This window comes from Lissotriton vulgaris, chromosome 2_1, assembly GCF_964263255.1.
Source record: "Lissotriton vulgaris chromosome 2_1, aLisVul1.2, whole genome shotgun sequence".
NCBI classification, from domain to species: Eukaryota; Metazoa; Chordata; class Amphibia; order Caudata; family Salamandridae; genus Lissotriton; species Lissotriton vulgaris.
Genome location: NC_141687.1, coordinates 588,622,513 through 588,649,921, shown reverse-complemented (window position 1 = coordinate 588,649,921; position 27,409 = coordinate 588,622,513). Strand labels below are relative to the sequence as shown.

The 27,409-nt window shown below is 45.3% G+C and overlaps 1 protein-coding gene across 2 annotated transcripts in view; it reads right to left on the bottom strand.

The window, feature by feature from the left end:
- The window catches only part of LOC147730798 (protein phosphatase 1 regulatory subunit 12B-like), a 654,976-nt gene that overhangs the window by 75,148 nt on the left and 552,419 nt on the right, over positions 1-27,409 (bottom strand). For both annotated transcript variants that reach the window (XM_086955620.1, XM_086955619.1), the window contains exon 18: positions 12,551-12,681. In XM_086955620.1, the coding sequence (XP_086811746.1) occupies positions 12,551-12,681 (131 nt within the window). The remainder of the gene's footprint in view (positions 1-12,550; positions 12,682-27,409) is intronic.

The following is a 27,409-nucleotide window of genomic DNA, read 5'->3' as shown; positions in this document are numbered from 1 at the left end:
TCCCTGCGTACCTGATGAGAGGTGATGTAATGGCAGCCATTTTTGGAAGATCGTAATAGCCGGGGAGAGGGGAACCACAAAAATACGATAGTGGTGTGGCAGCTGGTGGCGTTCTGGCGCAGACGGGCTTGCCTTCGGCGCGCCGCTGCGCGCGTCCGCGCCTACCAACTAGCTAAGTAGGGAAGGGGGCCGGATAAACTACAGCTCAGCCAGTCTCTTCCGCAATGGGCTCAAGCGGAATTGAGTATTTGCCTACGCGACCCTCCACGACTAACGGCACAGGCCGTGGCGGACCGGGGTCTAGGCAAGATGCTAACGTTTCAAGTCAATAATGAATAACGTTCCGGCGCAAATTAAAATTAAAATAACACAGGAAGTTTAAAAATTACAGTGCACAATTCACTCTGAGCACGATTTTTACGTAAATAGAAATCCCCACTAGGAGATTGTCCGCTTTTACCAAAAGCGGCTCACCCTCTGAATCAGGGTGCCACTGCGCGCGTCCGCGCCTACCTCCCAGCTAAGTAGGGAAGGGGGCCGGATAAACTAGAGCGATGCCAGTCTCTTCCGCAATGGGCTCAGGCGTTAGTGAGTATTTGCCTACGCGACCCTCCGCGACTAACAGCACAGTCCGTGGCGGACCGTGGTCTAGGCAAGATGCTAACGTTTCAAGTCAATAATGAGAACACCGTATTAAAATACAGGCAAACGTTCCGCCGCAAATTAAAATAACACAGGAAGTTTAAAAATTACAGTGCACAATTCACTCTGAGCACGATTTTTACATAAATAGAAATCCCCACTAGGAGAAGGTCAGCTTTTACCAAAAGTGGCTCCCCCTCTGAATCAGGGTGCCGCAGCACTAATCAAGGGTCGCACTGCTGTTTGTAAACTTTACATTGCTACTGATGGACCTTCTGTTCTGGGTTGGAAGGATCAGAGAGCATTACATATTATTCTTGATCCAAACAGTCCGGAACAGGTTCTGGTTGCATGTGAAGGTGAAAGCACAAAAAATTGGTCCTTAAAGAGTTTCCAAATGTTTTTTCAGGTAAGTTTGGCAAACTGAAAGGTTTTTCTCATCGCATAAGATTGAAAAGCAATGCCACTCCTAATGTACATAAGGTGCAAAATGATCTCATCATTATCAGAGATGAGGTTAAGAATGAATTACTAAAACTACAAGAAATTGGGATCATTGAACCTATAGAAGCGTCTGAATGGATTTCTCCATTGGTTATAGCCAGACGCGCCAATGGAAAGATTAGTTTATGCGTGGACCTTCGAGGCCTTAATGACAACATTATTGTTGATCAATTCCCTTTACCAAGAATCGATGAAATGTTGTCATTAACCTGTTGCGCTAAATATTTCTCTACGCTGGATTGATCTTCAGCGTATCACCAAGTTTCCCTTCATCATTCCAGCCGTGATTTAACTGCTTTCTGCACTCTTTTTGGTTGTTTTGGTTGTATCCCATTTGGGTTGGCCCCCGCAGTTGCACTATTTCAACATCTTATGTCACAATTGTTTTGAGATTTGCATGGGGTCATTTTATTTCCAGGATGATATTCTCACTATGGGAAAAAATCATCTTCAACATGATTCTAGATTAAGAAAAGTTTTGAGTGTTCTTAATGATAAGGGTCTCACTGCTGAAATTTCGAGATGCACATTTTCAGAGAATAGTGTAGTTTATTTAGGACATGAAATTGGTGAGCAATGCATTAGACCCAAGACTAAACTAGTGAGAGCCATTCTTGATGCTCCTTCTCCGAAATCCAAAGATGATGTGAGATCATTTTTAGAGCTGGCCGAATTTTATTCAAAGTTTGTGTGCAATTTTTCAGAAAAAACTCAACCCATGAGAAATCTTTTGAAAAACAAAGTAACTTTTAATTGGTCAGAAGAATGTGAACAAGCTTTTATCACAATAAAAAAAAGCTATTTGTAATGCGCTCAATCTACAAGCTTTCAATCCTTATTCCCACACTTTGGTGACCACAGATGCTAGCTCAAAAGGTCTTAGAGCAGTTTTAACCCAACTTTCTGACAACAAACAAGAGATTGTAATTGCATTCGCTTCTAGATCCTTAACTCCCACAGAAGAAAAGTATTCTGTGATTGAAAGGAAAACTCTAGCTGTGGTTTGGGGATTATTTGGAGTAAAAAACTTTGTGTGAGATCCGATCATAAACCCCTTACAAAATTGCTTACTACTGAAGGTCTCAGCAAAGCTACTCCCCTTATCGCTAGACTGTCCATGCATTTACAAGATTTTTTATGTGAAATTCTTTATGCTCCAGGAGAAGAAAATTTAATTGCGGACTTTCTCAGTAGATTTTCTTTACCTATTATTGAAGCTGATTGCAACTCTTGGAATGATTTCTCAGTTGCTAATGTTATTTTCAATGATAAGTTCATGAACAGTATTTCCCAAGAACAATGGAATAAAGCTGAGTCTGAGGATACCATTTTGATTGATGTCAAATCTACAGTTATTAATGGGTGGAACGATTTATGTAAAAAAGATCTTTATGATGAGTTAAGAGGTTTTTGGGAGGTCAGAGATGAACTGTCGGTTTCTGACCATTTGCTTCTAAGAGGAGACAAAATGATCCTTCCTTTATCCTTAAGAAATCAAATTATACATTTGTCACATGAAGGACATCCAGGTATATCTTGCACTAAATGCAGAGTTAGAGATCAATATTGGTGGCCCGGAGTTGACAGCAATATTGAAATTTTTTTTATATCCTGTGTTAATTGTGAATTTTCTGATAAGTCCAAGAAGACTTTTAATCCACCCCTAGGTGTAGTTCATTCACCAAACATTCCATGGGAAGACTTAGCGTTAGACATCATGGGTCCTATCAACTGGTTTGATAATACTGTAAAGTTTATCATAGTATTAGTTGATTTATTTTCTAAATGGTTTGAACTTAGAGTGGTTGATAAAGTGAATACTAAAAGTATAATTGATTTTTTAGAATTCATTATTTTACAAGAAGGTTGTCCATCTTCTATTATTTTAACAGACAACGGTGTACAATTTAAGTCTAATAAAATGTTAAATTTTCTTACGAATAATGGAATCAAACATAAATTAACACCACTTTATCATCCTTCCCGTAATGGCACTGTAGAAAGACTTAACAGAGTCATTAAGTATTAAGTCAAAACTTTCTTGGGAAAGTGAAATAAAAAAAATGTTGTGGTCATACGGAGTAAAGCTTCATCCCTCTTTAGGAAAAAGTCCTTTTTCTCTTATGAGGTGCAGAATTCCTCTTTCTAAAACTAATCCTGGCTGGATGAAAAGAAATGAGATGTCTTTTTGTGATTTAAATGAAGTTAAATCTAAGCTTGTGAATTCTCAACTTAAAAATAATATTTATTTTGATGCTAAACATGGTTCTAAACCTGCTAACTTTGGTTGGTCAATGGGTTTGTGTCAAGAGCGCTAGGAAAGTACCAAAAGGTCACAGCAAATTTAGTTCTCTCCCAAAAAATTGTTAAGATTCATGATAATTCTGTGATTTTGAATAATGGAGAAAAATGGCATATGAGTCGTTTGTCTTTAGTACATTCTTGGGATACGCAAAAATCTACTGAGTAAGACATCGTTCATGTGCATAATACTCAAAATCATTTTTGGTGTTATGACAATGCTGAAAGAGCAAATCCAGTTCATGATTCTTTTCCATGTACAGTAAATAATGATTTTGTTGATATTCAGTTTAATGTGTTAAACAAAGATGTTGTTACTTCAGATGTAAAATCTTCCTTTGGAAGAGTTGTTAAAATACCCTGGAGATATAATGAATTTATATTTTATTAGTTTTATTTATTTATTTTTTATTTCTATAAAGGGGAAGATGTGTATATGGTAAGTGCATGTATCTTTAATTCATTGTATCCTTTTAACTAAATGACATTCTATGCTTGAGCTGTTATGGAATGCAGTTACCACTGCTGTGGTTCAGTTTTCCTTGTAAAGCTGCTCTGTGCAGACGTGCTCTTTTGGATTAAATGTATTTCTTCAACTACAAAGAATTCATTATTGAAGTTACTACAGATGCCATCTGTGAAAGGCCAGTTTAAACTCCAGCTCATATCCTCTGTGCCCTCGTTTGGCCGCTAGCTTCTTTCGTCATATCAGGTGATTAGAGATGCACGAGTCAAAGCCGTGGGCCAAAACCAATATCAATATAAAGCCCTACCTATAGAGCATTCTAAAAAGCCTGTCATTTGAATCTGTACGCACTGTATGAAGGATCAACAAAATCTACTTTCACTTGGCTGTTGATTCGAATACCTACTGCTTCTCTCCCCTTTCAGTGCTCAGCTGCCACATCCAATTTCTAAGCTACAGCGCCTCTACTTGGATCGGATCTAAACAAACCACGTGCTTGCACATCTAGAGACTGCTTGTATATTTTTTGAACTGCTGAAAGCATAATTCGTATTAAACAGGTCCATAACATTTTTCACATTTTTGCTAATAATTAGTCACCTGAGCCTTTTTTTTTTAGATTCAAAACATTTTTAACTCAAAATGTATCTAGAAGTTCATTAAAAAAAATATACATTATTCTGCAATCACTTGATTCGTGTAACCAAAACATCCCAAAAAACTCAAAGATGCATTATTGTAGGCGTGGCCAAGATGGCGACTGAGTAGGACGTGCCTGCTTGTCTCTCTGGCTCTGATTCCGGACCCCGGCCTTAGCTTTGTGTAGAGGTGCCACTGACTGAACCCCTGGCCTCTGGGAGAACTACGGTGGCAGAGCTGACGGACCGGGGGTTCCGGTTCAAGGTGCAGGACCCTCCGTCGCCAAGGTACGGGCGGGTGAAGTGCTGCGGAACGCGGCCTGGAGTGGGTCTGTCGGGCACTGTGACGCAGCAGAAGTAAGCCGGGAAGACCGCGAACGGCAGACAATGGCACGGGAGTGAAGCGCTGCTGTGGATGCAGGGAGACCCCACGGGCATCCTCGTTAGCAGCTGAAGCCCTCTGAAGAAATAACGGTGGACCTGTACCGGGCCGTGACATGCCACCAAGACAAGGCCATGCGGAGAGGAAGGCTTGGTGAGGACGACGGAGGACACGGATGCATAGTCAGTAGGCTGAGCTTCCTCTCCATTGCCCGAAATCAGTGACTACTGCTGCGGCCCATACTGCAGGCTGGAGGAGGTGAGCAGGACCTGCCGGACGAGAAACCGCTGGGGGCTGGAGCGGCAGACTGTCAAGCAGCAGCTGAGCACAATCAGCGACCCGAGTGCTGCGACCACACAAGCGGCAGCAGGAGAGCGGGCAGAGGCTTCAAGTGACGTTGAGCGTGGAGCCTGGTTTGCATGCGCCCACGGGGCTGACTCTGCTTCGCACTGGCTGCACTCGGCCTTCAGGATTCGGGTGGGCTGTGGAATGAGTCCAGTCCGCATGCTAAGAGTGTGCGCCCAGGAGAGAGCCACGAGCAACCCCAGACACAACAACCTTTGGTCCCGGCCAGAGGTGGATGAGATCGCCCGTTCCATTTCCCCCAGCTCAGGGACAGACTAGTGTAGGCCGAGAAGGAGTGGACTTCCCCCGCACAGATGCCTGGGGTCAAGCAGGGGTCCCCTTGGAAGGAGGGCAGCCGCTGGGACAGAGCAAGCGGCTGTGCGGAGCCTCCAGCAACTACATATAGAGGGGGATAGTGCAACGAGAGACCCCAATTGGAAGGAGCAGACGGGCGAGGGGCATTTAAAAGGGGCAGATTTACCCTACAAGGGATCTTCTTGATGCTTGCAGAAAGGAAGGATTATTGTTGCCTTAAAGCAAGCACACCCTTAAGTCGTAGGCTTCAAGCAAAGGGCCACCCCTGCGAACCAAAGAGTGGCAGATTTCTCCCAGGGGCAGTAACAAGGACGAGCGCCTCTGGTTCGCTTCCTAAGCAAAAGGGATAGTTGAGTTCCCTGAAAGCAGATCATGGCGACCACTAAAGGGGGGAAGAAGGACAGGTCAGTCAAGGAAATGCTGCTTAAAACACCAGCGGTAAATAATGAGGGCAACACTGAAAGGACGGACCATGGAGACAATGAAGCACCACCTACCTGCACTTTTATTGAGGCCCTGTTTGTTTAACTGATTTCAAGCAGATGAAGTCGGAACTCGCGCAGGAGATCAAGGATGTGAGGTGAGATGTGGGCTCTCTGGGGGACAGGGTTGATACTCTGGAGACTCAAAACTCAAGCAGGGATGAAGAGATCGAACTTTTACAACAAGAGATACTGCGCTTGAGGGACCAGCGCCTAGACCTCCAGTCCCACGCGAAGGACCTGGTGAATAGTTCTAGGCACAACAACATCCGCAATGTCCCTCGGGGGGCAGAAGGCCAGAACATCGCAGAATACGTGGAGAGCCTCTTCATGTCGATCCTTAGGGCTGCAAAAGATTTGGAGGTTAAGCTTGACTGTCCACATAGGGTGGGCCCTGGAGGCCCTCTCCAGCACCCCCACCACCCGTGGCATTTTAACTTGTGTACACAATTTCCAAGTGAAAGAGAGAATGCTACAAAAAGCCAGAGACTGCACCTCACTACAATACCAGGGGCACCGACCTCTCCTATTCCAAGACCTAGCAACTTCTCACTTCAAAAGCGAAGAACTTTCAGTCCCATCACTACACATCTTCGGGACAGCAAAATCCCGAACTCATGGGGACACCTATCCTGTCTGATTTTTTGCCTACTGGGAAGACCCACCAAGTAAGTTTGGTTAAAAGCGCCTGCCAATGACTGAATATCTCTGAGAATCCAGAGCTGGCTCTGTATCAATCCTCACCCTGGAGGTTGGGTCGAGACCTAGGTCACAGGGGCTGGAGAACGGTGGGGACGAACACCCTGAAAACGCGCCCTGTCCCAGATACAACAGCAAAAAGAAAGGCAAGCCGTTTTGGCATCCCTGGAAGAAGACTCCCGAATCCCAGAGAGAACAGACAGGAGACAGAGGTTGAGCGTCTCCATGCTCCTTATGACTGTATTGGCACATCCACTGTTTGGTATACAGCTAGGGCTCGGGAGGAGCTGAGCGGCCTCTACCTCCACCTTGTGGGAATTCATCCCCGGGACATTTGTGATCTACTTTGTATTGCTCTGTTGTATTGTTATGTTTGTTGGGGTTGTTGTTCTGTTGGGGGCTCTCCTCTTAACACTCTAGCGCATTACTCCACCGAGAGCAGTGGACAGGTCGTCGCAATACGCCAGCCCACACTTTACAGCCCTAAGTTCCGAATAGCAGTCTCATAGCTACTGCCTAAGTCACCATAATGCCCCAACCTCTCAAAATTTTGACTCTGAACCTGAAAGGGCTAAATAACCCTGTCAATCGCCGGGCCATACTATCATATTTGGAACATTCAGAGGCCCACATCTGCCTGCTCCAAAAGACTCCTCTTCTAGCGGCAGACACACAGACTGCGTTCATGTGCCTTTCCGCAGCAGTTCTTTTCTTCCCTCCCCATCAAAAAGGCGGGAGTAGCCATCCTACTGTCTCGAAAGTTTCATGTGAAGATAGAACATAAAGAAGCCAAACTCAAGGGCTGGTTTTTGGCTCACACATTCTCGGTGGGCCCACAAATACTCACTATTGGGACTGTATACGCCCCTAATGAGAGACAGGAGGAGTATCTATCGAAACTACTGCAAGAAATGTGCGCTTCCATGAGTAGTCTTTTGGGCGGAGACCTCAACATAGTCTTTGATAGTGCCCTAGACACATCAACCCAGAGGCAGACGGGGACCTTTTCCACAGCATGAAAACGGATGCTTGCTGAGGCGGAAATTTGTAGCTATATGGAGGGAAAAACACCCGACATCACAAGAATATTCTTTCTATTCACACTCACACAAAAAGTACGCAAGAATTGACTATTTCTTAGGCACGACGGGCCTCACACCTTATGCCCAGCAGATAGAAATCCAACCATGGACCCTATCAGATGATTCAGCTATTACCCTAACACTTTCATTGCCACCAGATCTCCTGAATCCCCGTGTTTGACATCTGCGAGACACGCTGCTACACAGACCAGAGGCGGTCCAACAAATTTCTAAGACCTTGCAAGATTACTAGGCAGTAAACCATAAGGTAGAAACCCATATAGCAACGTTGTGGGAAGCCCTAAAGGTTGTAGTGAGGGAGGAATTTATTGCTATTGCTGCTTCAGAGAATAGGATGCGCAAGGAAAAGAGAGCTCTTGACACAACAGACATGGGAGTTAGAGAAGATACACCAGAGGACAGGGGCACCAAGAGTTTGGAGACAACTAGAAGCAGCGCTTTCCCAATTAGCAGCGCTTGATCTGGACAGAGTAGAATATACCGCTCTTAGACTCCGTCACAACTTTTATATAGGGGGAGACAGGGTAGGGAGACTCTTGGCCCACAGGCTGCGTACACAGGGTCAGACATCTAATATTGACTCCATAATAGCCCCCAATGAGGAGGAGAGGGTTATAGATTGGGACATTGCCGAAACCTTTTGCCAATTTTATACAGACCTTTATACAGCACAAGATCTTTCAACTCAGGCCGGGTGCCTACAGGGTGTTCCCACCTCCACTCTCACCTCTGACTATGTGTAAGAGGTGGAAGCCCTGATCAGAATTGAAGAGGTAATTTCAGCTATTGCCAAACTAAAACCCTTAAAATCCCCGGGACCGGACAGGTTTTCTGCAGAATTTTATAAAACTCTTTGCTCTATATTGGCTCCTCTCCTCACAAGAGTATTTAACGCTGTGGGGATATCATCTACGCTTCCCAATTCGATGTTGGGTGCATCTGTGATAGTGATACCTAAAAGTGGGAAAGACAAACGACAATGCACTTCATAAAGGCCCATTTCCCTTCTAAATATAGATTTTAAACTGCTCACTGGGTTATTGTCCAGACTGCCACAGCTGCTACCTGGCCTGATAGATCCGGACCAGGTGGGTTTTGTGCCTGGTCGCCAATGTGCAGATAACACCAAGAGAATACTCAACGTCACAGACAAAGAGCAACACTGTGATACTGAGCAATTGATTTTGTCCCTGCACACCGAAAAAGTATTTGACAGGGTGAACTGGCAGAATCTGAAGGCTTCGCTACATCAGGTTTGGCTCACGGAGAGGTTTATAGCCTGGGTTTTTAGTGACTATACCAACACAGTTGGCACAGTCCAAGTGAATGGATACACTTCTTCTCCATTTCCCATAAAGAGAGGGACATGAGAAGGCTGTCCCCTCTCCCCCCTGCTTTTCGCCTTATATGTGGAGCCAATGGCTCAGTGCATTAGAGACAACCTGCTTGTCTCTAGTTTTCGCTTTGGGGGCAACTCGCACAAAATCAGCTTATACGCAGATGATGTGATACTGACACTAGATAACCCCAGGGAGTCGGTCCCAGACGTATTATTGGAATTAGAGCGCTTCTTTCAAGCTGCAGGGTTCGAAAAAATGTCCATAATTTGCAGGCCCTTAATCTCACCTTACAACCCCCTACAGAGGGAACTCCCCATCCAATGGGTTACGGTAGCTATCCCCTACCTGGGAATACAATTATCAGTGTCAATCAAAGACACTATATCGCTAACTTATACCCCTTTGCAAACAGGTGAGGGAAGATCTACGCCGATAGAGACCTTATGCGTTGTCTTGGCCGCATAGCCTCCATTACAATGTCCATATTGCAGAGGATCTTATTCTTATACCAGACGCTTCTGGTGAAATTCCCCAAAGAATTTTGCGTTTGCTCCAGCAAGAGCTAGAATCATTTATCTGGGTCAGTAAGAGACCTAGATTGCGACGAGAGTTGAGATATAGACCCCTGGTAGAGGGAGGTTTGGGGGTCCCAAATTTACGAGATTACTTCTGCATGGCCCAGATTAAGACATTTGTAGAGTGGTTGCGCCCGGAGTCTGAAAAGCATTGGCTCTTTATAGACAGAGCGTTGGTGGGGCAGTCATTATGGCATATACCCTTTTTGACTAAAGAAGCCAGACCCAGAAATCTTTACATCTCATGTGTCATGAGTGTCTCCCTTAAAGCTTGGGATAAAATAGCGGTCAAAAGGAACCTTACTACCTTCCCATATCCTCTGGCAACCATTGTCGGAAATTACTCCTTTGCACTGGGAATGGATGTTAAGGCTTTCACACGATGGACACGGGAGGGAAGCAGATAAATTAGGCATTTGTTTGATGAGAGGGGCCCACTTTCTTTCAACGACCTCCGCGGTCAGCAAGGTATCCCCGAATCAGAGCGCTTTAATTATCAACAGATAAGACATTAGGTCAGGCACCCAGATGTTCGTTCATTTGCTCACCGCTGTCTCATTGTTTTTGAAAAATGGCTGCTCTCCAAGTCAGACGACGCCCATCTTATATCACAGCTATACTGTTTAATCAGACAGACCCCTTTCCCCCATAAGTCATCGAGTGAGAGGAGGTGGAAACTAGAATTAGAAGGCACCCTCTCCCAGCGTGAATGGGAGGATATCTACTATAGAGGTATTTATTCAGCAAGCAATGTGGCCAGTGTTGAAACTGCCATTAACATAGCACCGTATTGGTACTACACCCCTGCACGCCTCCACAGGTGCATCCTGTTAAAAGATCCTTTATGCTGGCGAGGGTGGGGCTTGCCGGGCACCTTGACACATGTTCTGTGGGATTGCCCTTGTCTACAGTCCTACTGGGCACAGGTACTATGGGACATAGATACCCATTTTAAAACGGAATACTCCGTTTCCCCACATACATTTTCCCAGGTCTACCGAACGCCCTCATGTTCCCTCTCAAATCACTTAGAGGCCACCAAATTGCCTTAACCCTGGGGGCGGCGCTCCAAAACATTCTTAAACACTGGGGTTCAACCCGCCAACCTACATACACTAAATGGCTACATCGCATGTGGCACACTCTTGGTATGGAGAGGATCCCACTTTCACTCACTAATAATAGCACCTCATTTCCTAAGGTGTGGAAACCTTTCTTATTGCTGCTATCTTCTGAGTTTAAGAAGATTACCTATCCTAAATATTTGAGACTGGTACGCCTTACTGAACAGGAGCAGGAGAACTCTCAAAGTGAGGCATAGTCAATGTGGACACACACAGGGCTGGAGGAGGGGAGGGACTTGGGATGGGCTTTTGGGGTGGAGGGTTATTGTTGGGGTTGTTAATCAGGTACTAGATAGCTTCCCCCACTTCGTGGGTGGTCCGATTGCATATTATGTTTACGGCTGTCTATCTGTGTTTTATGCAAAACTCAATAAAGACATTTTAAAACAAAAAGATGCATTATTGGTAAAGATTATGTACAGTCAAGCATCTCTTCTAGAGCCTGCTCTTGGTTCCTAAACTGAACTTTTCGCCCATCACAGCTCAATTCAGATATCACACTTTGCTTATCCCAGTGAGATGTTCTCAAACCTTCTGTTGAAGTATGCACTTTACAAAAACTACACATGTAGGTCTCTCACATAAAGTGCACATTGAGGTTGTCTCCATCAGTAATACGTGAAAACTACTAAACGCAAACAAAATAAATTAAAAGCCTCTAAAAAAGGCTGCCCATGTGACTTTTTCCATACCAAGAGGACATATGTGCTAACGTTTGTGTATCTTCAGCAACTCAAACCAAATGTAGAAGTGGGCAACAGGCATGTCAACAAAGTGCCACACAATTACTGTCAATGTACAGCCCTACACCTCCCAAGTTTGTATTCAATTACCTTTCTCTCAAGTTCTACTTGCGTCATAAATGCAAACTTTCACTCACTGCCTCTGTCCACTGCAAACTCACTCATGCATTCGGACACTCAGGAACTTCGACTAGATTGATAGTTACACAAAGATCCTCTGGCATTAGCAATCTTAGCTGCTTCTGCTATCACATATGCACCCTTGCATGCGAGCTACTGCCATATAACCCTTTGGCAGCTGCAGCTTTACATGCAACCAGACTCTTATGCACTCTCACATGAAGCACCTACCAGCCCCCTCACTTCCTCCTAGATTTTCACAATAATCTGAAACTTTTTGCCACACCTGCCTGTTTACATGCAAGCAGTGCAATCATATGAAACCATAAAAGCTAACCCAGCCACACATGCATCGGTAACACTTTTCAACCCTTACATGCAGAACCTCCACATTTCCGTTAGTCAATGTCAAATCTTCTACATTTGCACCATTACCACAGCTCATACTACATTAACTAATATCCATATACAATTTTTTTTCAATTTAGAGTATTACATGTATCCCCACAAACATTTACCCTCAAAATCTTTTTTTAAAGGCCACTTCCCGCAAGTTTTCACTAACCTTTCGACAACTGAAATCTTACATCCAAGGCCTTCTCCTATTGCTAGTGAAAGACATTTGTATTCACTTGCAGCAATACCCTGACATTCACACCATAAATGCATACTATGTAGATGCTCTAAGGATTATAAGAAGCTCAGCATGTAAAAAGGCTGCATTGTTCGTACAATCATATTATGCCTTTAGGCATCTGAAGGGACTCTTACGTCTCTGGTGGTTAATGGGACACCAGTGGATCTCCGTTTTCCGCGTGGCCGCCTGCGGTCCCGCACTCCCAGCTTATTGCGATTCCCTCTATCATCCAGGTCTTTTTCTTCTTCTTTGGATTTCTCTAGTTCTATGGAAGAAACAGAGAGGAAAACTGACCACACCACCATACTAACTGATTTGAAACAGTCAAAGCTTCTGCACTCAAAGTAAGACTTCCCATGAGGTCAATGTTATTGTTCATGCAAAAGGTAGGTAACATAAGATTGATTGTGGGTCAGAGGTTTAGCATAGGTGAGACATGTCTTTAATTTCTTTCAAAATAACAGCAACTCTGACACAGTCAATAAATCCTAAGGGGTCTTATTCTAATGAGTGGACGATAACAAGTTAAAAGAATGGCCTTCCAGCTGGGCTGGAAGCCAATGGAACTGGTCAAGGAAGGCTGACACTGAGCTCCTTTTGCTTTTGTTACAGTTCTTAGCTTGTGTGCTCCCACATTTACAAGTAACAATTGCTACAGGCCGGCGATGGACCACTAAAAGCTTCTTCATACAGAAAGCAGTCACTTTAAAAGTTTTAGTTGAGCCCAAACATGTGCATCCATCCAAGCATCTAGACGCGCTCCCCTATGAATGCGTTACCATACTTTGCAATGCAGTTTCTGTTTTTCCCATATAGAAGTTTGAGGCCTAGCAGGGGACAGGTAGAAGGGTGTTGTGCAAGAATTTTTTTTTTTTACACACGGAGAGTGAGAGAAGACCAACACAGTTGCATTCTCCTAAAATGATATCTACATTAACAAGCATTGGCATAGCCAATAGGTCTCGCTTTTGAGACCTTATAAATATTTAGTTATGCAGCACAATATCCTTAGTGCAACAACAACTGTTGTATGGCTGAACACTTATAAGGTCCCAAAGGCGAGACCTACTGGCTATGCCAATGCTGGTTTGCTGTAGGTTTGGCTTATTGAAAGCCCAAACCTTAGAGCATGTAATAAGAATAAGGGTCTGGGTGCAATAATCCCAATAGAGTGTTCCCTATGCACCATATTCCTCAAATGGCATGTGCTGGTTTGGTGTTGAAGGTACAACATGCCTAGTACCATCTTGGCATGTCAATGCCCTTGTCTAAAGACAGTATCAAGCCATGCGTTTCACAGCCCTTCTCTAATCAGTGTGATCCATTATGCAGTTTATTACTCCCAATCAATTTTACGCCGTTAATGTATACAAACACCAGATAACGGACAAATGTTGCTAGCCCTATACATAAAATCATTCACGACACTTGCTTTGTTAACATTTTTCAAACAGACATGTTTTGATTTGAAAAGAATAATTCATGTCAAATTAATTAAAATATAATATATTGAGTATCCGAGAATTCTATTTTAGTATAAAAAAAAAACTATGTACTGTTAATACATGCAAGATCCAGCGTGACAGATTTCCACATTAACAAATAAATACATTTAAAAAAATACATTATCTGATTTAGCGGCTTTGGGTGATTTGACACATTTGGATTGCTTACTTAGTAAAAGTGATTTTTAAAATGAAAGTCCTGTACTGGATACAAGATGTTGAGTGTGCGGAGCGTGGTTTGGACGGCAATGTGCAAAGTTGTCAGAGTCCGGAGCACCGCCGAGAACCTGGGAGCAAGTGAATAAATAGCGAGTTGTAAGCACCCTAAGAAGAGAGAAAACGACCCCCATTCATGTCGGAAATAGACTAGATATGGATAGTCTGGATGTGGAGGGTGTTACGGAAGGAGAAAGCACAAATTTTCAAGGGAAAGCCACCGACCCGCCCAGCTGAGGGGAGAAGCGAGCCCAAGATGGCCAGACACTGAGGAGTTGGCGGTTGCGAGCGAGTCACTCACACAGGAGCTACCGGTGGAGCATTCCCCAAGGTCAGTGCGGCAGTCCTGAATGCGACCCTATCTGCACCGACCGCAATAGCCAGGACTTGACCCCCTTTCAAGAGGAGAGCACCCCCATTTTCCACTGCAAGCAATACAAAAGCGAAAGCAGCCCAGGGGGGCTGCCATCTTAGCTGCGCCGCCAAGCAGACAGGAGGTGACCAACACAGATACCGGAGCGGATCTGGAGGTGACATGAGGAAAGAGGGATCGGCGTGGCGGGCATAGCGGAAATATCGGCCGGCATAGCGATAACACTCCCGAAAAGTACGAGCTGCCGAGAAGGAAACAGCCCTGAAGGCAGAGGTCGACCCGAAACCGAAATAATCCCAAGGAGGACGCCATCTTAGCGCCACCATCTTAGCTGTGTCACAAGAAAGATAAATGGAAGGGGAGATTTTGAAGGAGGCCATTTTGAAGGAGGGACTAGAGCAGATTGAGGTGAGACCAGATCGCCCACTCGGCAGCAGCAAGCTACCCCGAAGGTAACGAGCCTCAGATGAGCCCTCAGAGAACACGAAAACACTGACAAGGAAAACACTGGACAGGGGAGTGACACAAGGCCAAACATATCAAGCGCACTCACCCTGGAGGGAGCTACAGCCAAGATAGCGCACACACAAGACAGCGGGAATCAGAGCGCAGAGCAAATCTGAACAGAGCAGCTCACAACTTACAAAAAATACCATGAGCAGGACTGGCGACAGCCAACTTGCTGCATAGACAAAGTAGGTTCTGCTGAAAAGAAGTGTCAGCATCAAGAGCGGCAAGTGTAAAGACTGAACAAAAGAAGGACAGCACCATAGCGGCCCCAAACCTAGGGGTTGGAACAAGATGGGGGCCACAACACAACAGGGCAAAACCACACTAAGAGCACTGCAGAAAACAGAGGAGCCACAAAGCAAGCCATTACCGGCACACAGCCACCAGTTTATGGCACGGAAGGGCGAAAGGAGGTTCAAACTACAGCAAGTGAAGCGAGGACTACCAGCCATGGCCGGGAGTGAAAGAAAAAGTACACAACATTTAAAGAAAAACAGAGCGGGCTCGCTAACAGACTCGCCAATCAAACACAAACCAGACATCAATAGCACACTGGACACAATACTGAAAAAACTGGCAGAGATCCACGACCTGGCTTAGTCAACAAAACAAACTACGGACGCAATTCAACTGGAACTAGCCACCGTCAGAGCAGACATACACGGCTAACAACAGGCTGACGGAGGTTGAGCAGAGGGTTAGTGACAGAGGATGGAGGCAGACAAATAAAGCGATCAGAGCGCTAACTAAGACAACGGTAACACTTTTAAGACAGACAGCGGAACTAGACAATCGCAACAGGAAGGGGACAATAAGGATCATAGGTGTCCCGGAAGGTGAGGAGGACAAAACAGGCTCCTGCATGGCCCCGATACAAGACCTAATCCCTAAAATCACGAACATTAAATTTGACAATCCGTTTGAGCTGGATAAGGCATACAGAGTGCCGGCCTTCAAATCCACAAACAGAGCGGGACTAAGGCCGATAATATGTAAGCCGCTCCGATCACATCACACAGAAGCGCTTGGAGTTGCTATAAAAAGTCAAAACATGCGGTGGAACGGCCACAAGATAATCCTCACACAGGACTATTCAAAGCCTACTGTTGACACAAGAAAAGCATTTCTTGTCCAGAGGGACAAACTAAGGAAGGAGAACATCATGTTCTCATTTGTAGGTCCCACAAGATTTAGAATCAACAATAAAGGAAGAACCCACATCTTTGAAGACCCGGTGGAGCTGTCCAGGTACTTACAGGGCCAGCCGCAACAGGAAATAGAAACTTCACAAGTTGGCACAAGCAAGAGAAGAGCTTCACCAGAACTAAGGGTGGAATAATCAGGAGAAGACCAGACCAAGGAAACACACCGTACATGCAGGGACCGAAAACAGACCAACCTCATAGAACAAATAACGAACTCAGGATAATTGTTCAGCATCTACCTCAGAGACAATGTACAGCATCTACCTCATCGAACAACTCCTACCTCAAGCCACTGGAAACTACCTCAGGAAGAAAGAAAGACCGAGTGTACCCATCTATGATGTCCCATCACCACACAATCCGACTTGTGTACGTTGAACCATAGAAACACAGTTGTGTCAACAAAACGCCTCAGGCCTCAAGGTCATCTAAAAGGATTTAACAAAATTATCCACACAATGGCTTCCTTGATGGCCAAAAGAGACAACTGGTCTGTATTTTTCCGCATGATAACGAGAGAAAAAACTTTAACAGAGACTATTGCTGCCTAACAAGTCTACCTCAAATCTGAAGTCATCTCCACAGGAGAAGAAGGGCAAACCAGAACGGTACCTCAAGTCACCAGGGGAGAGACACCTAAATAAGGGACTATGAATAAAGACAAAACCAACTGATGGGAACCAAGTGAGACTACAAGACTAGTACATATTCTTTCTGGTGGCACAGTGGGGGGTCTGCCAAGGGGGGGCATGGAAAGAGATGCTAAGTAGAACAATAGAGGCATATGCTAAGCAGAACCACCAATAACCGAGACAAGAAAGATAAGTATAAGTATAAGTAAAAGTAGAACCACCATAACGAACTAATGTATCCCAGGGGTGGGGCGGAGTGGGGCTCTTGCCGTCGCACGTCTAAAATGCGATGGTTTAGTTGAGGGAGAGTGGGAGGGTCGGGGGGGGTCTGTCTTATGTCTGTATTGTATTGTATTGTATTGTCTGTTGTGCATTTTTAATCAAGCTCCGGGGTCGTGTGTCTTGTTCGTCTAGTTCGTCTTGTTTGCATGGTCTGTCTCTCATATCTACTCTGACATATCCCACTATCTCCAAACCTATCCACACCCTGCTCGCTACAGCCACGCATAAAAGCAGGACCACAGGAAAAAGGTACAAGGTGAGACAGTCCGAAACCAGTGCGAGGAAACCTAGGGGGAGCCCACTGTCTCCACAAGTAACACTATCAAAACAAAAGGGCATGTGCAAAACCCCTCATAAGGGGGATAGGGAGAAGAAACGAGACGCTCACACACTATAAGCCATGACACAGAGTAACAGTTCCTCCTTGTTGGCAAACATGAAGATAGTCTCCCTCAATGTGAAGGGCCTCAACCACCCGGTGAAGAGGAAAAAGATCCTAGACTACCTAGCTAAGACCAAAGGGGACGTCATAAGAAACCAAGCTCTACCTGGAGGACTCAGCAAGAGTCCGGGCAAGATGGATAGGACAGATAGCCTGCTCACCGGCGATAGGGAAGAAGCGAGGAGTGATCACGCTGATGAATAAAAACTCAATTGAAGATCAGCAACACGATGAGGCAGGGAGATTACTAATAACACAACTGAAAAGAGGGGACGAAACCATCCTGTTAGTGAACACATACGCCCCAAATACAGACGACACCGTATTCTGGTAGGAAGTCTCGAGGAGACTGGAAACAACCCCCAACACGACATAACCGTGCTGGCAGGTGACTTTAACTTCGCACTAAATTACACCTTGGACAATCGCAGGCCCATGCCCTCCCCCCAGCCTCACACGGCATTCTAAAGAACATATGCAATAGATTCAACCTCAAGGACCCATGGCGACTACAACACCCCGACACCAGAGACCAGAGACTACACCTTTTACTCCAACCCGCACAACTCCTATAGTAGAATAGACTACATCCTAATCTCGGGCTCACATGCCCACTTAATGGAACATTCGGAAATAGCGGCTAGAACAATCTCAGATCACTCATGCATCAGCCTACAACTGGCGGGGCGACACAACGAGAACCTCACCCGCAGGTGGAGGTTTCACAATGAAGTCTTGGCGAAAAAAGAAGACAAGACCAGAATAGAGCAAGCCATTAATGACTACATTAGTGACAACGACACGCCAGGCATGGACCTCAAGATTCTGTGTGACGCGCTTAAAGTGACAGTCAGATGGACACTAATAGATATCAAAGCTAAACGGAATAAGAAAGCTAAGACACACCTAGACCAAATAGAAAAATACATCAAAAGCCTAAAAAACATCCCACATCAATGACACCAGGAATTACAATGCCTTAAAAGAGTTGACGAAAAAAAATATGAATACAACAAAATCCTGAGGGAATGGGCTGGTCTGTGGATAAACAAATACAAACAGATTATCCCCGTTATCATGCAGGGACGCTAATGCTGCTACCGTTGTTTCTCACAGTTAGGTGTTGTACAAGACCTCGGTGTCCTTTGAACTCACTGGCTACTTGGAGCTATAGCTATATGAGATCATCAACATAGATAAACAGCACTTACAAACAGATACTGATGCTTCATCGCATTCTATCCTTCAATGGACTAGGATTTTTCTTAAGTACTTCTCGTTGTTAATCTGCATATGGCATTTGGGATTTGAAACCCTACCTGTATGATCTTCTATACACTGGTTCCCTATGGGCCGTTTTTGAATTTATGCCCTGACGAAGTTACATATTGTAACGAAACGCGTTAGCTGTTTTATCTGGTATAAATACCGAAATAAAGAAGAGAACTTTTGGAATAATAACATTGCCTCCTTGATCCTTTTGAGTGCGCCTCCTACCTTTTGTTTATTGTCCAGTGTTCGGACTTGTGCCTTAGGACAACAGGCACCTGGAGTGCGCAGCACCACAATTACAATTTTGATAAACACTTTTGTTTTGGTTGTGCTTGACCTTGGTCAGGTTGTCCTGTTTTTTATGTTTATAAATACAAACAGATTAACCTATGCGAGGTAAACAAAGCAGCGAAAATCTTAGCGTCATACCTGAAGCACAAACAAAGACAACATACCATCACATCCATCACTAACTTGCACAACACGCACACTCAGCACAAGGACATCCTACGTACGTTCGGTGAGTTCTACCAGGAGCTCTACAAAAGGGACGAAACACTAGACCAGGATGGTTGCACTGAATACCTGGACAGACTAAACCTTCCCAAGATAACGAACGAGGAAGCACTGACACTAAGACGGGAGATAAGCGCAGCCGAAATTGAGATGGCGATTAAGTCTCTTAAAGACAATAAGGCGCCGGGTCGAGATGGATACAGGGCCTCCTTGCGAGGGGGAGGGAGTGGTGTCAAAGTCCATGACGGAAGCAAACATATTAGTTATCTTCAAAGAAGCAAGGACACACAACGGCCCCTAAACTACAGGCCCATCTCACTCATCAACAGACTGCAAAATCTATGCCAAAATCCTAGCCGTAATGCTCAACACAGTACTCCCTCAACTGATAAGCAACTCACACGTAGGCTGCCTGAAGACACGTATGTCTCATGATAACACAAGACTCCTGTGCCATGTTCTCGAACAGTCCTACATGTCTGATAAGCCGGCGGTGGCAATCACGCTAGACGCAGAAAAAGCGTTCGACAGAGTGTCCTGGCACTTCCTAGAACAGTGCATGCGAGCGTACAACCTGGGAGATAAGTATATGAGGAAGGTGTTGGCACTGTACGCAAAACCCAATGCGCAGATAGCGATCAATGGGGCAGTCTCAGATCAACTCACCCTTCAACGGGAGACAAGACAGGGTAGCCCCCTGTCCCACTCGCTGTTTTTACTGGCGCTGGAACCCCTGTTCAGAGATATTGTAGCCAATAGGGATATATTGGGAGTCACCATCAACGAGACCACAGCCAAACTTGCAGCTAATGCGGATGACATACTTATAATCACAGAGAACCCCAAACCCTCTATCACCATAGGTAAATACTCAGCCCACTCTGGCTATAAACTAAACAGAGACAACTCGGAATGCATGCCACTTAACCTCCACACCACCAGAGAAGTAATAGACAAATAAGGATAAGTCTGGCAACCCGGGTTCATCAAGTATCTAGGGATCCAATTAGGCAAAGACCTCAAAACCACACACGACCAAAACGAGAAACTAACCTTAAAAAAGATAAAAATGCTCCTGGAATCCTGGTCGCCCAAATTCATAACATGGTGGAGAGGATAGACACAATAAAGATGATGATCATCCCGGTGATCAACTACCTGGCGGGAATGCTCCCCCTTACACTCACAGACGAATTCCACCGTAAGACAGACAAAATGATAAAGAAGTTCCTATGGCAAGACAAAAAAAAACAAGGATAAGCAGGAAAAAACTAAAACTAGATAAGAAACTAGGAGGTCTAAACCTGGCAGATCTCAGAACATTTTAGACTGCATTTATAGCAAGACAGGGAATGTACTGTATCCTGCCTAACCAGGACTACACACCGGTCTGGCCCAGGATTTTATTTATTTATTTATTTTATTTTGGAGCTTGTAAAGCGCGCGGCTACCCCCAACGGGAGTGTCCCGGCGCTGCAGACAGGCTAAACAGTAGGGAGGCGGCAGCTAAGGGCTGGCGAACATCCAGGTTTTCAATTTACTCCGGAACAGCAACTCAGAGGAAATAAACCTTAGGTCTAAGGGGAGGCTGTTCCAGAGTTTAGCGGTCCAAACCGCAAAAGCTCGGCCCCCCCATTCTGGACCGGCGAAAGCGCGGAGGTTACAAGGAGGCGAAGATTGTTGAACCTAAGAGCTCTGGTCGAATGGACAAGTTTGAGCCTTTTTCTAAGGTAGCCTGGGCCCAGTCCATTGAGGGCCCTAAATGCAAAGACCAGGGCTTTAAACTGAATGCGGCGGGTCACTGGCAACCAATGTAGCTTCCTCAAGTATGCAGTGACCGAGTGGCGGTAGGGGATATTGCCAATCAGTCTGGCAGCCGCATTTTGCACGATCTGCAGGCGATCGATTAGATAAGCTGGAGCGCCAACATATAGGATTGAGAAAGCCATACTAAACAATATCGACCCAATAACACTTCTCACCAAGAACAAACAGACGAAAAAGAATAACCTTATAATTAAAAACACTAGACACCCCCTGCTTAAGGTAGATCAAAAACTGGAACACAGCGTTAAAAATTCTAACTGGGAATCGCTGTGGGCAAACTCCAAGATAAAATATAGGGGGAAACCCCTAGTCATAGACTCTTGGAAAAGACTAGGGATCTCATACCCAGCCCAGTTGGGGGAAGGGGGAAGTCCCTACACCTTCAACATGCTAAAAATACGACATAACCTGCCAGATATAGAACTCTACAACTTCCTCAAAATAAGAACAGCCCTAACCAAATCTAAAAAAGCAAGACAAAAACCCTCAATCATCCAGTATATGGCGAATCTGAACAAAGTGGGCCAACCAGGTGTCCCACCTATACAAACTACTCTGCCCAAGCTTAACGATAAGACAACCAGCTACTGGGAATCACACCTAGACACCGCATTTAGCGACCAGGAGAGACACACCCTCTGGTTGTCCCCATCGAAAAACATGATCTCCCCAGTGTTAGCTCAGACAAAATTCTGGCTTCTGCACAAGACCTACTGGACCCCAATTCGCTTAGCGGCCCTAGGGCTGAGGGAAAACGACCGCTGCTGGAATTGTGACAGAGAACAGGGGGACCTGGCACACCTCATCTTCCACTGCACAAAGGTAAAACAAAATTTGGAAAAAAATATTTATCTTCATAAATAAAGCCTTAGGATGCACACTTAAAGAAGAGTTTGCCTAACTCACCACCGCATTTATAACATCTGATATTGACACGCAGCATGACAGAAACCTCCTAGATCTCCTGCTAACGGCATCAATCAAGATAGTACTCACCAAGTGGAAAGACACCTTCAGGGGGTGGCTCAACTGGGTTACATACCTGAGAGGAGCAGACATCACAGCCTTACGAAACGCACCATGGAGAAAACCCAACAGGGGTATGTGGGCATCCTTGGACAAGTTCCTAGTAACCTTATGAGCCCCCATGAAATTGCTAGCCAGAAACAATCAAAGGGTCCACCTCTACACCAACCACTAGAGCAGGACCCCCCCCCCTCAATACCCCACAAACTCTTCTCTCTCCCCCCCCTCTTTCTTTTTCTTTCAGAGTAGACAGCTGGATAGGGTGCCGGTCATGCATATATTTTGTTTCATTCCAACCAGCCTGACGGTTACCTCTAGCACAAAGCGCCAATTAATATATGTTATACGTTATATGTGGGATTGTAGAGATGCAAGGACATTCAGCTTATGTGCTCTACGAGTAAACTGTACAACCAGCAGCTAAGCCACATGGGCTGTCACCCCTGTATGTACAAATGCGATGAGGAATAGGTTACTTGTAATATGTTGTAAGTGTAAATAAACCAATAAAAAATATTTTTTTAAAAATGTCGAGTGCAATCTTGCAACTCTAACATCAGCATATGTTAGTCCTCGATAGGCAGAGGTACTCTGTTTGCAGTGCTACATATGTCTGATTATAGAAACAAGGCCAAAAATAGGGGCTTTTAGTGGGCACTTTATTAAAAGAGGCCAATGATCGAATGGGCGAACATAGTGTACTACATTGTTATCTATTGGTGATTAGTTCAACAGATTGAAGGTTAGATGGGCACGGAGAACGAAGTTTTCCCATCTCCAAGAAGAGGCCCGTGATTGAATAGGCGTTGTCACTCCACTGCTTTCTTCTTGTCTTCCAGTGTAATTGCTTTGGCAAAAGTTCTATTGAATGGACAAGAATCCTAAATTTCCCCATCTCCAATTGTGCAAATATCCATTAGCCTTCTCGGTAGTGTTACTCCCATGCGTCGCCTTGCAGGCACTTTTTCGAAATTATATAATTTGATTTTGTTCTAATCCTCCTGCTGTGGGGTGTAGTACACATTCCAATGCTTAATTTTTCAATAGAATGAGTACCGGTGCCAGAAGCTTTGCTCAGAAGCTCGCGGCTAGTGCAATTAAATGTGAACGCGCCCAATACCAAAGCTGCATAGTCTTAAATCCAACCCCATGCACTTTCATTCCACCAACAGACATTGCTGCCCATTATCGCATTCTTGCAGGTTCCTGCTTTCGCCCTTTATGAAGGTTTTTCCGTTATTCCCTTCCTCCGTCTTTCTGCTTCGTGTTTTTCCCGCTATTCCTTCCTAGGAAATGTCTGATGCAGAGAAGAAAGAAGTACTGCTGTCCAAAAAAATGAGTGCCGGCTCAAATTATGCGCTGTCATTACATGCCCACATGTGCCACTCAGCAATCCTCAACAATTGCCTAGATCTGCCACTCATCACTTGGTTGTCCGCAGGGCATGCTTGAAATCATCACCCATTCAGTCTCCTGTGTCTAAGAATTGACTGAGTGCAAGCGACAGGCACACTAACAGTGAGGTAGCCATTCTCCAAAATGCCCCTCGAATTAACATTATTTTGCACACAATTTCAATACATATTTTGTTATACACTTTGACTTCTGGATTGGATTGACAACAGAAGCAACACTCAAGGAGAGGCCAAAGATTGAATGGGAATTGGCACTCTGCTCTCTTTACCCCACACTTTATTACCAATGCAGAGGGGCTGATACGCTCATTGAGGCACAGTGAATTGTTGGTATTGTGTTGCGTTGCTTTTCCTGTAGCTTCATTTGAGTGATATGATCAGTGGCCTGCAGGGTTGGAGTAGAACAATGTATTGTTTCGTGAAGGGATACAGTATGGCTAGTTCCGGTTACAGGTCGGTGTTTCATTCTTTTGGGGTGTACAGTCATAGGTGGGTTTGTTATGTTTCAAAAGTGTGCCCGTGTGTGTTCATGCACTCTGGTTCTGCTTCTGTGTGTGACCAGAGGTGACGGTTGTATTTGTGTTTGTATGTATATATGAGACGGTGCTCGCTAGGTGTGTGTGTTTGCGCGTGCGTGCCTGTGCGTGTTTGCGTGTAAGGCTCAGCCCTCTGATTTTACGTGTGCGTGTGTACCACGGCCCAGGGCGTGCCGTCGCTGACACTTTGCTCTCTCTGATCCTGTTGTTCTGTGCTTGGCTGGAATACGTTTAGTTGCTGAATTATTGATACGGGTTCGACTCTGAGGCGATCAAATGTAACTGCAGAGCAAGGGGTCCCGTCCTACGCTCCCTAGCTCTGGTGCTCGCATGCCCGGTCCTCCCGATTCTCTCTACAAGTCATGCTTAGAGGGGAGGAGGAGTAAAAGGCAGACCGGAGGGGAGGGGAGAGGGCAAGGGAGGGACCGAAAACTTGGAGTGAAATTCTCTCTACGAGAGAACTGTGGAATGTATAGCTAATGTCGTGTGTCAACTGCAGAAACTTTGAAGGGTGTTGCGGCAAACACGGACCTGCGCATATAAGTGGATTGGTGCAGTCCTGTAACATGTACATATCTACTACCTTCGGAGTGGTCTACATCACACAGGACATGGGGCGGCCCTCGACTTTTGTGCATTGTTAAAACCATACTTGTCAACATATATTGGAGAACGGGAGATTCTGAAAACCAAATCGGCCGCGAAAGTAATGAGGAAGGTGTCCATTCAAGCCACACGGCTGCGACAGTGATCGTGATCAAGCGCGGCAAACAATGAGTTTAATAAGCATGAGGTGCCTCTGCTCGTAAGAACACGGCCGCGCACATGCACGCAGGCTGTAGGCCGGCCTGGTAGCATTTTTTGAAGCCCTCACTAAAAGTCTCGCCAGATCAGCGCATGCGCATCCGTAGGTGGCAGTGTGGGATCAATGGGATGCAGGATGACATCATCGGTAGCATGATTTTTATGTCCTTACTGAAATGCGCTTTTTTGAGGATAGGGACTGCACTATCCTTTGCAGGCTCAAAATGTCTTATTTTGAAAGTGTGGCATTCAGAGTTGCTCCTAGAACACCAGCGATCTGGATGGGATGAGAGAGGACTTCTCCCTGTTGAGTTTGAGACCTAGGGAGTGAAAAAAGCTGAGCACAGGCCTCTGTAGAACTTCTGGGAGCTTGGAACGATGGGACGTTGACCAACCAGTCGTCCAGGTAAGGGAATACCTGGTGACTCGAAAGTCGGCGAAAAGCTGCCACTGGCACAGAGCACTTGGTGAAGACTCTTGGAGCCGACTTAAGCCCGAAGGGTAGCATCTTGAACTGGTAATGGCATCCTGCCACCTCGAACCTGAGAAAACATTGGTGCTTCGGATGTATGGGAATATGAAAATATGCATCCACAAGATCTAGGGAGGACATATAATCTCCCACAACCATGAGAGACAAAATCTCCTGTAGCTTTTGATGAACTAGTTCAGGAACCTGAGGTCCATTATTTGTCTCTATTCAACTGGGTGGCACTTCTTCGATTGCCTCTTTGGAGAGGAGCAATCTGATTTCTCTCTTGAGAATTACCAGATGACCATGCAAGTTCTTCCGAGGCCATACATTTGGAGGCTGTGAACTTGTGGGAATATGTCTACAACCCAATAGTTGGAAGATATGAGCTTTCATTGATTGAAGAATTTGGAGCAAGTGGGCCGAATGGAAGTGGGACTGCGTGGCTGAGCAAACAAGATGATGGACGGAGTGCTGAAACTTTTCAGACACTCACCCCCAGTCACAGATCTTGGTTGACTGCATCATCATTCTTTAGCTCACTTCGCCACCTCAGTTCAGACACAGCTAAGTGCAAATCAGTTTTGACCCTGTAACTCATAGGAACAATCCAGCCTTGTCTTCCTTGAACCGGAAACAAGCATCCTGGGACCAGTTTCGGGGTAACACCCCTCATCAGCCAGGCTAGCTTGAATCCAATGGTAATGTGAGCAATGGACCCACTTCTGGACAACTTAGGGCAAACAGAGAAAACACAAGAAGATTATGGATGGAGTGGTGAAACTTTTCAGACACTCATCCCCAGTCACAGGGGGCCTTTGAATCCTCATTGTCGTTTGTTTGCATAATGAGATCTTCCTCCTGACGCTGGGCGTTGACGTGCCAATGCTCTAGGGTAGGCTAGTTTTGAAAGGGCTGTGCAGAGTACTGCGAATGAAATCCCTATTGGTAATAGGGTTGAAAACGCTGCTGGAGTTGAGATCGAGAGAGATATTAAGCTCTACCTTTTCCCTGAAAAGAAGAAAACTTCCTTTGCTGCAAATTTGGCTGCAATTTAGCTGTGTCCGTGTCTGACTTTATTGACTGCAGAACGTCATCCATGTGCTTGCCAAATAGGTATTCGCCATAAAACAGCATATCCAGCACCTTGCCCCGAACCTCTGGGCGGAATGATGTAGCCTTTAGCCATCCTTACCGCTGCTCCCGCCATCTGCCTGAAGGCGGTAGATGAAATGTCTAGTGCCATATCAATAATCTTGGAAAAGGCTCTCTCACCCTCCACTAGAACGTCCTTTGCCTCCTTCTTGTCACTGGGAAGATATTCCAACAAGAAAGAGATGTCGGACCACATTTGTCGGTCATACCTTCCGAGGATAGCCATGAGGTGGGAGGCTCTGATGGTGTGGTTGCTAATGCAGAGAATCTTTTCCAATGTTGTCCAGATGGCGCCCTTCCTTGTCCAGTGGAGCTGCACATGGAGAGGAAGGATTCTTAGGTCTTCTTTGAGTGGCCTGCATGATAACTGAATCAGGCAGAGGACGGTCAATAAAGCATGCAGGACAGTCTTCAGGTGCCCTGTACTTTTTGTCCAGCTTCGGGACAACCACAGGAATAGAGGCTTGCGTCTTCATTAGTGTCGGGCCCTCTTGCCATAAGTAATCCACGATGTGAATGGCCAGAGCGGAGTGTTAAGTAGTAGCTTTAAAATCAATTAAAAAACATTCGGTCTGCTTGGCTGGCATGGGGAAATCAAAGGGCCTTGACATTTATATCAGGAGGTTGTGAAAAAAGCTGATATCTGCAAGTAGAGAGTTGTCTGTAAGTACAGTAGGCGCCACGTAATCGTCCCATTCATCATGTACATCCGGGTCCAGCTGCAGCTCTTCTAGATGTTGGTCATCCCTGGCGTGTAACTGAACAGGTATTTCCAAAGGTGGGGGAATATTTTTGGTTTTTGATA